General features: G+C 43.8%; 1 protein-coding gene across 2 annotated transcripts in view; it reads left to right on the top strand.

Moving 5' to 3' along the window:
* Window positions 1–17,298, top strand: part of COL14A1 (collagen type XIV alpha 1 chain) — a 191,832-nt gene that overhangs the window by 129,453 nt on the left and 45,081 nt on the right. For both annotated transcript variants that reach the window (XM_040432003.1, XM_040432000.1), the window contains 5 exons: window positions 3,115–3,238; window positions 4,955–5,098; window positions 12,057–12,221; window positions 13,459–13,497; window positions 15,662–15,800. In XM_040432003.1, the coding sequence (XP_040287937.1) occupies window positions 3,115–3,238; window positions 4,955–5,098; window positions 12,057–12,221; window positions 13,459–13,497; window positions 15,662–15,800 (611 nt within the window). The remainder of the gene's footprint in view (window positions 1–3,114; window positions 3,239–4,954; window positions 5,099–12,056; window positions 12,222–13,458; window positions 13,498–15,661; window positions 15,801–17,298) is intronic.

The following is a 17,298-nucleotide window of genomic DNA, read 5'->3' as shown; positions in this document are numbered from 1 at the left end:
GGGAGTCTATATGGGGTGATCACCACAGTCATTGATCACGCCCCTGTAAGGCTTCATTCAGACGTCCGGATGCGTTTTGCGGATCCGATCCATCTATCAGTGCATCCGTAAAAATCATGCGGACATCTGAATGGAGCTTTACAGGGGGTTGATCAATGACAGGGGTGTAATCAATGACAGGGGGGTGATCAGGGAGTCTATATGGGGTGATAACCACAGTCATTGATCACGCCCCTGTAAGGCTTCATTCAGACGTCCGGATGCGTTTTGCGGATCCGATCCATCTATCAGTGCATCCGTAAAAATCATGCGGACATCTGAATGGAGCTTTAAAGGGGTGTGATCAATGACAGGGGTGTAATCAATGACAGGGGGGTGATCAGGGAGTCTATATGGGGTGATCACCACAGTCATTGATCATGCCCCTGTAAGGCTTCATTCAGACGTCCGGATGCGTTTTGCGGATCCGATCCATCTATCAGTGGATCCGTAAAAATCATGCGGACGTCTGAATGGAGCTTTACAGGGGGTTGATCAATGACAGGGGGGTAATCAATGACAGGGGGGTGATCAGGGAGTCTATATGGGGTGATCAGGGGTGATCAGGGGCTAATAAGGGGTTAATAAGTGACGGGGGGGGGGTGTAGTGTAGTGTAGTGGTGCTTGGTGCTACTTTACTGAGCTACCTGTGTCCTCTGGTGGTCGATCCAAACAAAGGGGACCACCAGAGGACCAGGTAGCAGGTATATTAGACGCTGTTATCAAAACAGCGTCTAATATACCTGTTAGGGGTTAAAAAAAACACATCTCCAGCCTGCCAGCGAACGATCGCCGCTGGCAGGCTGGAGATCAACTCTCTTACCTTCCGTTCCTGTGAGCGCGCGCGCCTGTGTGCGCGCGTTCACAGGAAGTCTCGCGTCTCGCGAGAGGACGCGCCGGCGCGTCCAGGAGGAATGAATCAACCACCTCCAGGACGCGTCTGTGCGTACAGCGGTCCGGAGGTGGTTAAATGCAGTGACAGAAAAAAAAAATTTCCAATAAAATGAGCTTTCATTGTGCAAAAGTAGGAAAATATAAAAATACAATATAAATATGGGCGTAATCATACTGTTCCACGTATCACTTAGGTCTCATGTACACGAACGCAATTAGCGGTCCCTAAAGTACAGGCACCATCTGTGCGGTTGCCACAGACGGATGCAGACCCTTTCAACTTGAATGGGTCCGTGATCCGTCCACACAGGAAAAAAAAATGGGGCATGTTCCTGTAGAGCTGCTCCTTCTGGATTGCGGACCCATTCAAGTAAATGGGTGTCACGATCAGTGTGGGGGTAAACTCCACACTGAACACAGGAGGGAAGGGGAACAGTAACTGGGCCTGGAAACTAGGGAAGAAACAGGTCACCTTCTAGACAACCCTAATCCGGGCCCTAACTATCTAACAATATGAATAGACCCTGAAGGTAGGAATATTCATATGCAGGATACCTAGGCCTTTATATTCCTATAAGGCCCTGGAAAAAGGATAGGGCCAGAGACAACCCATTCCTCCCCAGATAGACAAATGGAAGTCTCTGTCTCAGGCCCAGATACAAACAACAGGGAATATAACAAACACAAACAAATGCAACACTTAACTTCTGTAGAGACGGACGACAGGAACACCAGAGACGACCTCACACCAGCTCAGCCAAACCCAAATGAAGCTATCTACCGCATAGTCAGAAGGGTGGGGTCAGACTATAAAGGTTAGAAGTGATGACCACTGAGCAACAGCTGAGAAAAGGGAAGTGGTCATTAACCCTATCAACATTGAATCAAGAGAAATCAAGGAGGCTGATAGATTCCTCCACGCTCAGCCAATCTCCTTGATTTCCTGACATCAGTCACCTGAGGGACCGTGACAATGGGTCTGCGTTCCATGATACGGTGTGCACACGGCCGGTGACCATATATTGCAGACCTGCTGTTTACAGGCCACAATACAGGTACGGCCGGGCAAAACAGCCGTGTGCATGAGGCCTCATACAGCAAAATGTAATTCCATAAAAATATTTAAAAAAAAACAATGGTAGAATCACTGTTTTTTCACAGCATTAAAAATTTTTTTTTTTAAGTTAGAGGTACCCAAAATTATGCCATTTAATATATGCAACTTGTCCAAAAATGTATGGTTTTTGAAATGTGCACAAATAAAAATGGAAAAAAAGACTGCTGTGCCCAAAGTACTAAACTAAGATGCGTCCTAGAAGGTGTATTTTTATCTGGATATGTCCTATCAATATGCCATAAATGTCCGAAGGGTGCGGGTCGCGGGTCCCACCTCTAGGACCCACTCATATCTGAAATCCAGGGCCCCAATGTGGATGGAGTAGAAGCCACATACAGGATTTTTCCTTTAACAGCTGTGGGACTTTGGAAAAATAACCGAGCACACTCACCCGCTACTTTTGAAATTACCATAACAGTGAATGGAGAGGACGCCATGCATGTGCGGCGAGCTGTTCATTCACATTGGGGCACCGCCACCATTCCTGATCTAGGAGAAGGTCCCAGAGATGGAACCCACATCTTTCAGACATTTATGGCATTTCCTATCGATATGCCATAAATATCCAGATCAAAATTCCCCTTTAAGGGGTTAAAAGGGCTGTTTGGGAGTTCAGTATTAATGTCTAAAAATATTTATGGGTGGGGGGTCCGATCTCAGGGATTCCAATGAACAGTGAAGGAGATGTGGCATATGTAGTAGCTCCCCAACTGCTTCATTGTGTTGATCAGCAGAAGTCCCAGGAGTGGATCGATCAAGGCTAGGCCATCAACATTAAAGTCCTTTAAACTAAACTATGAAGGGTACTTTTTGAAAGAGGGGTGATTTAAACCAGGGATGCTCAATCTGCAGCCCTCCAGCTGTTGCAAAACTACAATTCCCAGCATGTCCTAATAGCTGTAGGCTTTCCAGGCATACTGGTAGTTGTAGTTTTGCAACAGCTGGAGGGCCGCAGTGGTGTATACGTTCCTTCATACCATACGTATGTTCCTTCATACCCTGCCTGGCGGTACATCAGCTCATAGGTCGCTGCCGGACTAGTAACGAGACATGTTCCTTTCTAGGTTGGGGTTGCTCAGTACAGTGATGACGCCAGGACCGAAATTAAGTTAAAATCCCATAGAAACAAGGAGTCCCTTTTGGCGGCAATCAATGCCATATCTTACAAAGGAGGGAATACAAAAACAGGTACGTGGTGGGTGAATTTCCCATTTGCTTCCTTCATGTTCTGCCGGCGACAAGGAAACCTTGGAAGGTGAGATAAATGGATCTTGGCACTTCGTAAAATAGAGTCCTGTTTATTTGCCTTGCAGATGCGGAGAGCTGCGTGTTTTGGCTCTCGTTTTATTGATGTACAATTATTTGGTAATTTTGCATTTTTTTAAAGCCATTGTTGGAACAATTACTGAGCTGTTTATTTAAGCTGACTGACCGCAGCCCGGGCCAGAAACACAATTTATCTGAATCATTCCAGTATGGAAAAACAGTCGTTAGCATTTTTAGAGTTATCGGACAGAAATCCTGATAAGACCCCAGCACAGAGAACCAAAAGCGTAGATCCGGCGCTACCAAGTATTTTCCATCAGATAGATTACAGGGGCTTGCTGGGATTTTGATATTGATGGTCTATCCTCACGATAGGTCATCATTATCTGATTGTGGGGGTCCGACTCCCAGCACCCCACCGTTTGCTGATCAGCCGGAGCGCCGCGGCCTCCTTACAGCATACCAACCACAGCACAACCACGGTGTAGTGGGTGTTCTTGGTATTACAGCTCATCCCCATTTACTTGAACGGGACTGAGCAGCGCCTAGGTCATGTGACCCATGAACATGACATCACTGGCCTAGCGCTGCAACCTGATCAGACCCCCCACCGATCAGATTTTGATGACCTATCCTGAGAATAGGCCGTCAAAGAATGTTTCATCGAAAAATAAATTCCTGTTTTATTCCCGACCACTAGAGTACAAACAATAAGATGACACTTCCTATTCTCTACCGTTCCCTTCACTCACTTCAGGTTTGCAGTATAGACTAGGTCAGAGTTAACAGAGCCTTCTCTGTTGCACTGCTGGAGGCCTAGATAAGGCAGGATAACTGTACACACCGATAAGGCTTTGTATGCAGATCCTTGATCACTCCTTCTTCTCTGGAGGAGAGAAACTGTAAAGGTCCCTTTACTTTGGTCAATCGAGCAGGCGATTGTCGGGAAGGAAGTGTTCCTTTCTGGCAATGGCCTGCTTGTCAGTGGAGGTGGCCGTTGCAATTACACGCAGTAATTGCACACTCCTCCCAACAGTTTGGGGAGGAGTGATCACTAATGCCATAGATCGGACCCATACATGATCATGGTTTGCCGGCAGCAAAGGCTGTTCACGACCTCCTGCCGGCTAACGGCGATTTAGGTAAACGCATTGCATTTTGCTCGTTCATCGGGTAATCAGCTGCAACTTACGTTCGTATGAACGCTTGTAAGAGACAATCTGCCCAATGTTCAAGCAGTGTAAAAGGGCCTTAAGGGTAAGGTCAAACAGTCCATCTGGCAACCCGCAGCAGCCAAGATCTGATTGCAAAATCCCAGCAAAATTGTCCAGCCATTGACTGCTGCTGGTGGACGTGGCTTGCCACACGCAACTGGCCGGACCCTTTGGATAGAACCTCTGCCTCATAGTTTATTAACATTTCTTTACAGCAGACATGAACAAAGTGTGTGCTGCCAACATGGCCGCCCTCAGGGATATTTGTTTTTTTATAAATAGCTACAAAACTGCACAAATCTGTGATGGAAGCTCCATTGCTAATGCAAACAGAACAGTTAAATTATACGGTTTACAAAATCAATAGCCTAAAATAACACGGCTTCCGAAGCAGCGCTAAGCCATATATTTTTCTCTCCTAAAGGCAGGGCAATCAAGCACGTCCGAGAAGACCTGTTTACCGTGGAATCCGGTATGAGGAAAGGTGTTCCAAGAGTCCTGGTGGTGATTACCGATGGACGCTCTCAAGATGACGCCATCAAACTTGCTTATGAAATGCAGCAGGAAGGTAGAATGTGGTTCCTGCCCAAAGTGGTGATACAATAATCCTTATATATAGCGCCAAGCTATTCCTCAGTACTACACACCCAGGGGAAGCAGACCTGGCAGCTCCACCGTAAGGGGACCTGCACAAGTTGCAATTACATGCGGGTTGTTCCGTGTGGAGTCTGGTGCAGAAAAACCACAACCCAAGGGCTCATTCACACGGCCGTTGTGCTCCCGTGGCCGCATTGCGGACCGCATACGGCGGTTCCGCAATACATGGGGAACCGGCCGCGTGCATTCCGCATCACGGATGCGGACCCATTCACTTGAATGGGTCCGCAAATCCGGAGATACGGTGCGGTGCGGAACAGAAGCACGGAACGGAACCCCACGGAAGCACTACGGAGTGCTTCCATGGGATTCTGTTCCGTGCTTCCGCACCGCAAAAAGATAGTACTTGCTCTATCTTTTTGCGGAACGTATGGATCGTGGACCCATTCAAGTGAATAGGTCTGCGATCCGCATGCGGCTGCCCTATGGTCGGTGCCCGTGCATTGCGCACCGTAATTTGCGGTCCACAGCACGTGCACGAGCAGCACATGGTCGTGTGAACCCTAATACAGCACCAGCAAAGTGTATGTGATTTTACAAATCTCGTGTAGACTGATGCAGATATTGACCTACTGTGCGGATTTACAAATTCACTGCGGATTTCATCCTTTGCATTGCAAAGGATGAGAAGATTTGCGGCAAAACTGCATCAAATCTATGGGGCGCCATTTGTTCACAGTGCATTTTGTACAGACAACATTCATTTAGTAGAATTCTGTGCAACAAAAAGACGTTCTGTGTCACAAAATAAAATTCTGTGCGATAAAATGATATTCTGTGAAAAATACTGTATCTGTCAGTCAAACAAACCAACCAATCAAATTCTCTCTTCAATCAGAAGTTACTGAGCAAGTATCAGTGCTTTGTTACAAAATGTAATTTTGTGTGCAGAAGATTTATTTTGTGATTTGGTGTCACAAAATAACATTGTGTGTGACTAAATTAATTCTGTATTACAAAATAAGGCTACTACAAAATATGGGCCAGATTTATCATTACTCTGACAGCTCACTCCACTTTAACATATGGCTAAAGTCAGTTTTAGCCAAGTCAGATTTATGATCGGCCCTTTAAGACTGTAATAAATGTGGTTTGACGGTAGCAGTTTATCCGTGGTTTGACGGTAGCAGCTTTACAAAAGTCGCACATCTTTACGAAAAAGTCGCACGTTTTTATGAAAAAGTCGCATGTTCTATTAAAAAGTCTCATAAGATAAGCATGGTCCTCACTGGAGTGAAATTGCAACTTTTTTGAGACTTTTTAAATAGTCCCAATAGTAAATCTGTCTAGAGATTCATTTACATAAGAAAACACGCCCACTTTCAGAAAATTGGCGAGCATAGTGCAGAGCAGAAAAAAGTCGCAAATTTGTGCGCAGTTTTAGCGTTTGGGACTTTTTTTGGGACTTTTTCACTCCATTGATCTGACCAGAGCTAATGATAAATCTGGCCCATATGTGTTTTCCTTTCAGGTTTTCAGATCTGGCAGAGGATCTCAAAAGCGGAGGAAAACGCTTCAGTTCGATTTAATACAACCGGCTGCATTCATTCCATTTGGATGCGGTTGTATTAAATCGAAAAAGAACAAACTGAAAAAAACAAAACAGATCTGCACCACTGACTTAGGGTACTTTCACACTTGCGTTGTTGGATTCCGGCAATCTGTATGCAAACAGATACCATTTGTAGACTGATCTGGATGCGGATTCGTCTCACAAATGCATTGCAATACCGGATCCGTTTCTCCGGTTGTCATCCTGAAAAACGGATCCGGTATGTATCTTTTTCACATTTTTAAAGGTCTGACCGCAAAACTGGAACACTTGGGGCCGGATCTGGCATTAATGCATTTCAATGGAAAAATCCGGCATTCCGGCAAGTGTTCCGGAATTTTGGACGGAGAAAATACCGCAGCATGCTGCGGTAATTTCTCCGTCCAGAAACCGTACAGTGACTGAACTGAAGACATCCTGATGCATCCTGAACGGATTGCTCACCATTCAGAATGCATGGGGATAAAACTGATCAGTTTTTTTCCGGTATTGAGCCGCTAGGACGGAACTCAATACCGGAAAAGTTTAACGCTAGTGTGAAAGTACCCTTACATTGTTTTAGTGCCAGATCCAGCTTGTTCAGTTTCACAAACTGGACACAAAACCGCAGTTTGCAGCGGTTTTGTGTCCGGTCACAGAACGCAACAAACTGGAACAGAATGCATTCCGATTCATTCCATTCCTGTTTGTTCAGTTTTCTCCCTATTGAAAATGAATGGGGACAAAACTGAAGCGTTTTCCTCTGGTTCTGAGATCCTCTGCCAGAACTCAAAACCTGAAAGGAAAACGCAGATGTGAAAGTAGCCTAACGTTTTGTGTGACAAAATGACATTCTGTGCAATAAAATGAGTGTCGTCACAGAATGAATTCCGTGTAACAAAATCAGCTCTGCATCACAAAATAAGAGTTCTGGGTGACAAAATCAATTCTGTGTGACAAAAAGATTTCTATAAAGACAAAATGAATTCTGTGATTGCTACATTCATTTTGTGTCAAGGAACACAGTTAGTGTCACAAAATACATTGCGAACAAACGGCACCACATCTGTACCCCAAGAACTGTAAGTAACACATACGGATTTGGTGCACAAATGCACAGAAATCCACACGGAAATTTGCGCCCATGTGCACTGGTAGCCTAAAGACAAATGATCTAGCAGAGATGAATGTGTCGTTTGGCAAAATTCATAGTAAGATCAGGATGTGCAGCCTGTGATTACACAGACATATAAAGAAACCTATTACAGTATCTTACAGGGATTTTGTGGTTTTAGGTTTATAATGCTTCATCGTTGTGTAAATGAGAAGTTCTCCAACATTCTAATTTACTTTATGTTTCTATTTTGAAAATACTAGTTTGCTGTCAGTGAATGAGAACACCCTTATTTACATTCACTGCCAGCTGTACAATCCCAGTCCTGCTCTCAGCTGAGAAGTGGATACAATTGTATCCAGTCCAGACAATGACTGTGAGCCAAACACATCAGCAGCAGCAGCTGTACAGACCTCTCTGGTAGTTTGCTACAATGTATCAGTCTGACGCTCACAGAGCGTTGTCTAGACTGGATACAGGACTGGCTATGTACAGGTTCTCTTTCACTGACAGCAAGCTATTATGTTGAAAATGGTGAGGAATTCAAAGATGAAGTATATTAGAAAGTTGTAGAACGTTTCACTCATAAAGTGATTTTTTTATTGACAAAAATCCTGAAAACCCTTTTAGGCAAGGAGATCGTCTAAACAATAAAATATACTCACATTTTCAAACTCCTTGCGCTCCAGCATCGTCGTTCTGATCATCCTACCATAATGTCATGTTCTTGGCTGCAGAGATGTCCCATATACCACATGCAACCTCTCTGCGCCAATCACTGTATACAGCATGAGCGCGCTGATGCCAGTAATTGGCTTCAGCGGTCATGTGCAGTATACTGGTGCTTCATTGGTGCTGTCCGGCGATGCTGGAGTGGAGGGGTTTAGAAACGGTGAATGTAAGTTATTATTCTTTTATTAACCTCCCTGCCTTGTGTTATTTTTTTAAATTTAGACAACCCCTTTAATGCACAAACACAGCCTCAAACAGTTAAAACGCACATTCCACTCAGCTACATCTGCGTCCTTATCCTGAATTTCCTTGTAGAATAATGAAGCTACAACCTTCTAGAAGACAGGAAAGCTGAGAATAAGGTTTAACGTGAATAGACTCATTAAAACGTTTAGTCCTAGGGCTTCGATGAAGAGGTTTATTATTATCTGATACAAAATGAAGGTATTTGGCCCCAAAAAAAATTTTTGAACCCACTTCAGAGCGGATAAAAGAAGCAGACAATGCAGCAGATTATGATTAATAATAGAGCTCTTGGCCCACAGGAGCGCAGTATGAACTGTGGAGAAGTTTATGAAGCTGCTTTGGGGGGGAACAATAACATTTGATGACTGTGAGACGTTCTGCGATGCCTTCATAGTTTGTTGTACCCAAAACAGAAGGGACAAAGGGACCTCAGTCATTTTTAGCGGCACGGCTGTGAGACTCGGTTTGATGCCTGTAGCACTTGAACCTGAATAGTGTGTGTATGTTCTCCTTTTATTCATATTAAATCCTCCAGGTGATCCGCATTTCCATGGAATTCCAAAAATGTGTTCGTCTAGGGAAATCAGCCCCAGAGGAGGAGAGACGGTTCTGGAGTCTAGAGAAAAAAATATATATAATTTGTTAAATTTGGATGATATGAAAAAGAGTTGACATAAGATGATCACTCAGCTACCTTCTCAGACTCCTCAATACACGTTCACACAGTGTGCAGTCTGACATTCAGCATAAACCATTCCTGTCTTCCAAATAAGAGGACTGTTCTTTGTAGTCTAACTTGTTTATTGGTCAACAGGTTGTACTCACTGCACGATGCGCGTGAGTGAGAGATTGTACAACAAGAATACAAATAACATGTATAGTATAAAGCATAGCATAGCATGTACTATAACATTTGCATTGACAGTGAAAGCATATGGTAAAATGGCTGCCTATACATAAGATTACATGTCTAGCTAACAGTAGTAACTCCCTGAGTAACAATTATAACTAACTGAACATCTCTGCATAACAAATTGTCCCTGAAACCAAGGTAGATCTTTGAGCAGATATGCTTTTACAAGGATGGTGGAGTTTGAGAAGGAGATATGCAGAAGGACAGCTCTGCTGATGTGTCCTGGTAACTGGAAGCTTCTCTTTCCCAGGATGCTTTGCACTCCCACAATGCTTTGCACCACCCACAATGCAGCAGTCTTTGTAACAGGAAAAAACAAAGTGTAATACAACTTAACACCGCTAGATGGTTCTATAACCACATTAAATGCTTGAGAAATACCAAGACACTGGCAGAATGAACTGGAATAATTTTCCCTAACCCTGCTGGGCAGAACAAGGTGACTCTGGTACCGCTTATCTATTTAGGAAACAAAGGAATACACAGGCAAAAATCCAACCTCTTTGATGGCCGTATCTCCAACTATTACCCTGAGCCTACAGCCATTTGATGGTTGGACTGTTATCTAGATATGTTATGTCTGTGGCCATCATAACAGTGCGAGATTGGGCAATAGTCATAAAGCAGAAAGAAATCCCTAACAATCACAATAAATGGGGAATAAATGGAAATGGGTGTGGGTTTACATATAACAGAAACATGCCACTGATTTGGGATCCTTGGAGAGATGGGGCCCAGCCCAGATTGTTTCATTAGCTTTGCTACTAGATGGCGAGGATCTGGAGAGCTGCTTATTTTTAGCAAGGTAGTTGGGACTTGGCCCAGGCATCATGGAAGTGTGTTAAGAAGCCCTCATCCTAGGTGGAAAACCCAGAACCAGCTCTCTTATGGAAATGAAGCCAACTCAATCTGGGCCTCCCTTCTACATTGCATGAGTTATACGTCTATGGTTTGTACACTCTTTGCTTTAGGTCCTCACAGCTTGGAGATGTCAGGACTTGGTACCTCAAGTCATAGTTGGACTTTACATATAACAGTAACATGCCACGGCTTTGGGGTCCCTAGAAAGATGGGGCCCAGCCCTGGTTGTTTCATTAACTTTAGTACTAGATGGCGAGGATCTGGGGAGCTGCTTTTTAGCAAGGTAGTTGGGACTTGGCCCAAGTATCATCGAAGTTTGTTGAGAAGCCCTCATCCTAGGTGGAAAACCCAGAACCAGCTCTTCTCTCTTCTATGGAACTGAAGCCAAACTAATCAGGGCCTCCCTTCTACATTGCATGAGTTATACGTCTATGGTTTGTACACTCTTTGCTTTAGGTCCTCACAGCTTGGAGATGTCAGGACTCGATACCTTAAGTCATAATTGGACTGGTTAATTTTCATCTTGGCTCGCGTCTCCTCATAACATAACTTTAAGAGAACGTTTATACAGCTGGTCTGAGTTACCTTTCATTTTATTTCTTTGCTGCAGAGAAACTTTAAATTTTATTGCCCTAGACATCCAATCTACGTTACATACAGATGGTGGACGGTCCCATGTTGGACATTGGCAATGCAAAAGAACAAAACCAAACATTGTCTCATCCACATACCCAGTGTTTAAGGCCAAATACATGCAACTGTAACTGGACTGTATTTAGATGATCTGCAAAATAGAGATGTGGTCCGTGTTACATCCACATTTTTTGTGGAGCTACTGCTTCAATGGTTCCGCAGTCCTCATTTTGTGGACAAGTATAGGCTATTGTCTATCCTCTTGCACAGCGAAAATATGGATGCAGAAAGCACACGGATCATCCATGTGCTCTCTGCATCCGTATGTCCATTCCATGAACTGCAGACCATGGACCCGTTGAAAGCAATGGGTCTGCAAATAAAATATGGACAGCAGATGGACAACATCCGTATTTTGCAGATCCGCAAAACGGATATGGTTGTGTGCATGAGGCCTTAGGAAAACTTAAAGGAGTTGTCTGCTGTATTTCTATTGATGACCTGTCCTCATTATAGGTCATCTATATCACATTGGCGGGGGCCAACTCCCGGTATCCCGGCTAATCAGCTGTTTGAAGAGAAAGCAGCACTCGTATGAGAGCGGCCTTCTCTTCATTGTTTACCTGCTTGCCGTCACAACCACAGCAGCCAGGTTCACTTTAAGTGAATGTTATTTTTAAGTCTGCAACTTCAATAAACCATGTGGTCCCCAGCCCAGCCGCACCTTTCATCAACAATCTCCGGCTTTGATCGTGCCATATATTCTTTTGTAACCTGTGGAAATGAACTCGCACTTGAGGGAAGCTTAATGACTAAACTCCTGTGTCCTCTCCTCCCAGGCTTCAGCATTTTTGCGATCGGAGTGGCGGATGCAGACTATGCAGAGTTAGTGAACATTGGCAGCAAGCCCAGCGAGAGACACGTGTTCTTTGTCGACAACTTTGATGCCTTCAAGAAAATAGAAGATGAATTGATCACTTTTGTCTGCGAGACAGCAAAAGCAAGTGAGTGCCAACTTCTTATGTTTTCTCATTCCCTCTTTTTTCACATCGTTATAAAGTCCTATCAGAAAGACAATAAGCGGTTCTGCTATAGTATGCGGTCTACCAGCACATTTCCGTTATAGTGCTTGGTCTGCAACTGCAGGCTCGGACTGGCCCACCAGGAAACAGGTGTATCCCCTGGCGGGTTCCTGAGCAGGGTTGGCCCCTAGTCCCCCACCCCCTTTCACAAGTGGCACATGGCCCAGTAAACTGACTGCATTCCATATAGATAGGCAGCATACAGCCTCTCAACCAGACTATGTACCCATATAAAAACCTGGGTACATTATTTTATAAGTACCCATTGTGTTATTATGGATGCATTAGGTGGCTGAGATGACTTGTAGGTGCAGAGTCATCTTTCATCAGGCACCCCCATAATCAGTCATCTTGTAGTGTCTTGCTGCTGCCTGCCATTGTGTGAGCAGACAATATTTGCATGTGGCTGCACAGTGGGCCCCAAGAACAAATTTTACTGGTGTTCCCTAGGAACCCCACTCCGACACTGGTGAAAGGGACGATAGCATGCTATAGTAGCACCAAAATTTCTACTGGAAATCCCTCAGTAGGTTCCATCCATAGCATGTCCTTCCTCACTACACATCTTCATTTGAACAACTGGAGAACTGAAGCTTCCTCAGGAACCTAAATGGGACCTCTTATGGCATGTTGTGCTCTCACATCTCCTAGTAGCCCTCACCCCTAAACTCTTAACAAATTGTCCCCACTGCGTCAATGATGTGTGAGGACATGGAGCTCTCAGCATGAGGAGGAGCAAGGCATCAGACCTACAAAGTGCATGGCCGGTTGAGGAATCCTCTAAGTGCATCTTGTCCTCACATCTCAGACTAGGAAGATATGATCTGTAGACTACATAGAAGCTGGCAAACGGCACACTGTACCACCCAAAACATTCCGTGCCAAACCTCTCTTTTTCAAGCAAAATCATTCTGAGATATACGGGAACTGAAAATCCATCAGGGGTGGACTGGAAATTTAAAGTGGCCCTGGAAAAAAACCCATAAATGTGGTCCCATGTTGCAGGCAGGTCCAGATTGACAGAAGGCAACACAAGTAGGCAGGGTCAGTAATACCATAGAGCAAAATACCGTTGTTGAAGCCAAAGTGCCATTTTGCACTCTAATATCTCTATGTTCATGCTGCCTGTCTGACACCTATATGATTATGTATTTTTCAGCTTGTCCATGGGCTTACATTCAAGGCAACAGTGTGACAGGTATGTCTGCTTTCCGCGAATTATCCTCGTACAGACCCCTCGTTATAAGTGATACCAGTTCTCGGCTTTGATGATATTTCTCTTGTTTCTATAGTTACCTTATTATAGACACGTTTTACTCCTACATTGGTAAAACGCAATAGTGTAACACGACAGTAACTAAACTTTGCAGCTGTGTTTCTTTGTACAATCATAATTGTGAAGGAATAAGTCTTTTTTGGGCATCCCTAATGTATTTTTAAGCCTAATTATTGCCCTTATTGGTTGCACAGCTAGATGCACTTCTCTCACAAGCAGGGGAAATCTCCCATCTGTGGAATCTGCCAGCACTTTACTGCTGTGACGTCTTTACCTTACTTCCCACTATCTTTGTTTTCAGCTCTGGAGATCTCGGAATAGATAAGGAGGGAGAGATTGCACAGGACGCTCCTGTGATGTTCAGAAGCTGTGTAGAAGCAGTTCTTCTATCAGGATCAGGAGCTCAGCTAGCTCTGTCACACACCACTTCCTCTGTGCTATTACTAGGGATGGATTTTGCCTGACAACAGGTTGTGGACTGCAAATTAGGTGGCAGTGAGACCCCTAGTGGCCACAACATTGCAGCTTTTTGTTAGGTGGATGCAGGCAGAATTTTTTTAAATAAAGTGATTTACAAATTTGCCATTTACCCCCAGTACAGTGACTCTTTAAGCATTACATGTTCCTCTTTGAAATCAATGAACTGTCCTTGTATTGTATGGATATGCCTGGTCCTCCAAAGAGAGAGACACTTCTTTGTAGCCACTATCTGCCCTGAGTGTCCTAATCATTTCCTAATTTTCCTAGGTCTGACAACCCCCATTATTAGAAAGGTTGTATGATATTATAGAAACATGATCAGTTTACTACAGAAACAGTGCCACTAAACTGTATAGGCTGTCTTGGGTATTGCAAGTCAGCTCTATTTCGTTAAGAAAAGTAGCTTTTAGACATAACTAGTGTTGTTTCTGAGAAAAAAGGGACCATGTTTCTTTCATTTCCACCTCTTTCGTTGTTAATAAGTGGAGTGAATCGAAGATCTAAGCGTTTATAAGTTGTGGTCTACTGCACTGGTGACATGTCCTGGGTGTAAACCATTATACAACTATTACACTAATTAAAGGGGCTTTCACTCAGCTTTCCATAGACCCTAAATTGTGTAACACTAGAGTATCCTAGTAAAATTATGTTATTATGGGGGGAGCCTGTTGGCGAGTTGTTGCTTTCTCCTGAGCGTACCAAAGCATTACATGAAGAAGCATTGGAGGGTACTATATCTCCTTATGGAGAGCTCTGTAATCAGCGTAAACAATCTTATAGGCCATACATGCTCCTCTGGAATTGCGGGAAGAAAGGGATGCAAATGAGCTCTTAACAAGCTCTGCCTCTGATGCCAACAGATGTAAGGCAGCTATCCTATAAGTCACTGTTCGACCCTTTAAATAGGTCTTGAGACATGAGTCAGATATTAAATAAGCCAGCATCTCATCTAAAGACAGCTGTTTCGGTGGTAATTGTCCCTCATTAGTGCAGAGCAGAGAGTACTGGCTTAAAGGATTTTTCTTGGATTTTAATATTGATGACCTATCCTCAGGATAGGTTATCAATGTCAGATCGGTGGAAGTCCGACACCCGGCACCCCCGCCGATTATATGGTTGAAGGACAGGCCGCGCTCCGTACAAGCGCAGCCTTTCCTTCATTGTTTACCTGCTCGCCATCGACATTGCAGTGGTGAGCAGGTGTAATTACAAGCTGTACCAATCACTTCTATGGGACGGCTCTGTGGTATACACTTGAATAGGAAGGAACCGTCTCATAGAAGTGAATGGGACGGCTTCTTGTAATTACACCTGCTCATCGCTGCGATGTCGATGTCGAGCAGGTAAACAATGAAGGGAAGGGTGCTGCCTTCTCTTCAACCATATGATCGTCGGGGCTGCCGGAGGACGGACCCCCGCCAATCTGATATTGATGACCTTTTCTGACTATAGGTCATCAGTATTAAAATCCCAGAAAACCCCTTTAAGTGGGTGAGAGGCCTTAGGTCAGGATTTGGGGGTACTATATTTTCTTATGGAGAGCGCCTTAATTAGGCACTGTCTAATTAATGGACAGCACCTTTACATAGCAACCTTACTATTCCAGGGTTCAAAATGTTGGAAATGTTTGGCTTGGTGGAGAAGGAATATGCAGCCTTGGATGGGGTCTCTATGGAGCCTGGAACCTTCAATAACTTCCCATGTTACAGAATACACAAGGATGCACTGGTGTCTCAACCTACCAAGTATGTACAAGGCTAATAAAGATTTCCATTTATGTGTATTTTTACAAATCCTGCTCCCTAAAACTAAGACTGAGCCTAAATCTACCTTTTCCACAGTTGTATCATTAACCTAGACTACTATACTCGTGTATAATATAGGCATTATATAGAAAATAGTTGTAATCAGTCAGCCATCCCAATTGAAAAAAAAACATACTGCTGATGGGCATCTCTTCCAGGATTCTGGTTATGTCTATGAATAGGAAGGTGGAGCAGGACTAACAGACTTTCTCTATGGGTAGGCCGGAAAATAAAGCCTCACAGGCTTCTCTTGGGTTATCGGGGAAGCAGGAGTCACGGGGTTTGACTATGAGTGGGCATGGGAAGTGGAACTCACAGTTGTTGGCTACCAGTATCAGTGGAAGTGGGACTCACATGCTTTCTCTATAAGTGAGTGGACGAAGCAGGACTCACAGGCTCTCTGTAAAGGTGGACATACACATTAGTCTAAAGCTGATCAAAAAGGACTATTTCAGCCAAAACAATTGTATGTCGGGTAAAATTTAACACTGAAAGAACTTTTTAACCGACCGATAACAGACCATTATCATCTGGAAAGAAATCCATCATCTTTGAAATTTTGATCCAATAGTCAGACAAAAGATTGGATGAAAGATCTTTCTTTGAAATAATGTTCCTAGAAAGATCTTTCGTCCATCTCCCGCTTTCATTGAACATGTATGACCAGTGTGAACAACTGTAAAGGCGACCGTACACATTCAGTAGCTGTGGGCTACTTTGGGATTGTTTGCCCAACAGCTATCTCTCCCGACTCTCACCCGGCTCCACAAATACACCTACATGCCCGGCTTGGCTGAGTGTGCATTTGTATTTCATGGGAAGAGGAGAGTGATTGTTCACCAGATGATTGTTTCTTCAACTGCTGTTCAACCATCAACCAACTTCTATCTAATGTGTATGACCATCTTAAGGGGGAGAAAAGGACAATCAAGCTTTCTCTATGAGTGGTTGGGGGAAGGAGGACTCACATGTTTCTTATGAGTTGGTGTAGGAAACAGGTCTCACAGGCTTTCTCTTTGTGTGGGCAGGAGAAGCAGGACTCTTCTCTAAGTGGGCGGGAAAGCAAGACTCATAGTTTTTATCTTCTCTCTGCCATATACTGTCCTTAAATGAGGTAGCACAAGAGACCTGACTGAACTGAGCTAAGACCTCTTAGAATAATAAAAAAAAAGATTTATAGTAGATCCAATAAAAATAATTTTTTAAGACTGTTATTATCATTGTTTTATGAATTTTATGAATGTTTAGTATTTTAAATTGTTCTCTAAATAAAATCGCACTTTCTCATGAACCCATAAATTGAGTGCCTGCCCTTCATTACTATATTTTCTAAATTTAACATAATTGACAAGGGTGAGTCATATTGGGCAAGAGCACCTATTTCCAGAAAACCAGTGGAGAGACGCCTTTCTGTTATATAACTTCAAATAAAAATAAT

The sequence above is a fragment of the Bufo bufo genome, chromosome 5, assembly GCF_905171765.1.
Source record: "Bufo bufo chromosome 5, aBufBuf1.1, whole genome shotgun sequence".
Taxonomy (NCBI): Eukaryota; Metazoa; Chordata; class Amphibia; order Anura; family Bufonidae; genus Bufo; species Bufo bufo.
Note: the sequence above shows the minus strand (reverse complement) of the source record. Positions and strands in the feature narration are given on the sequence as shown.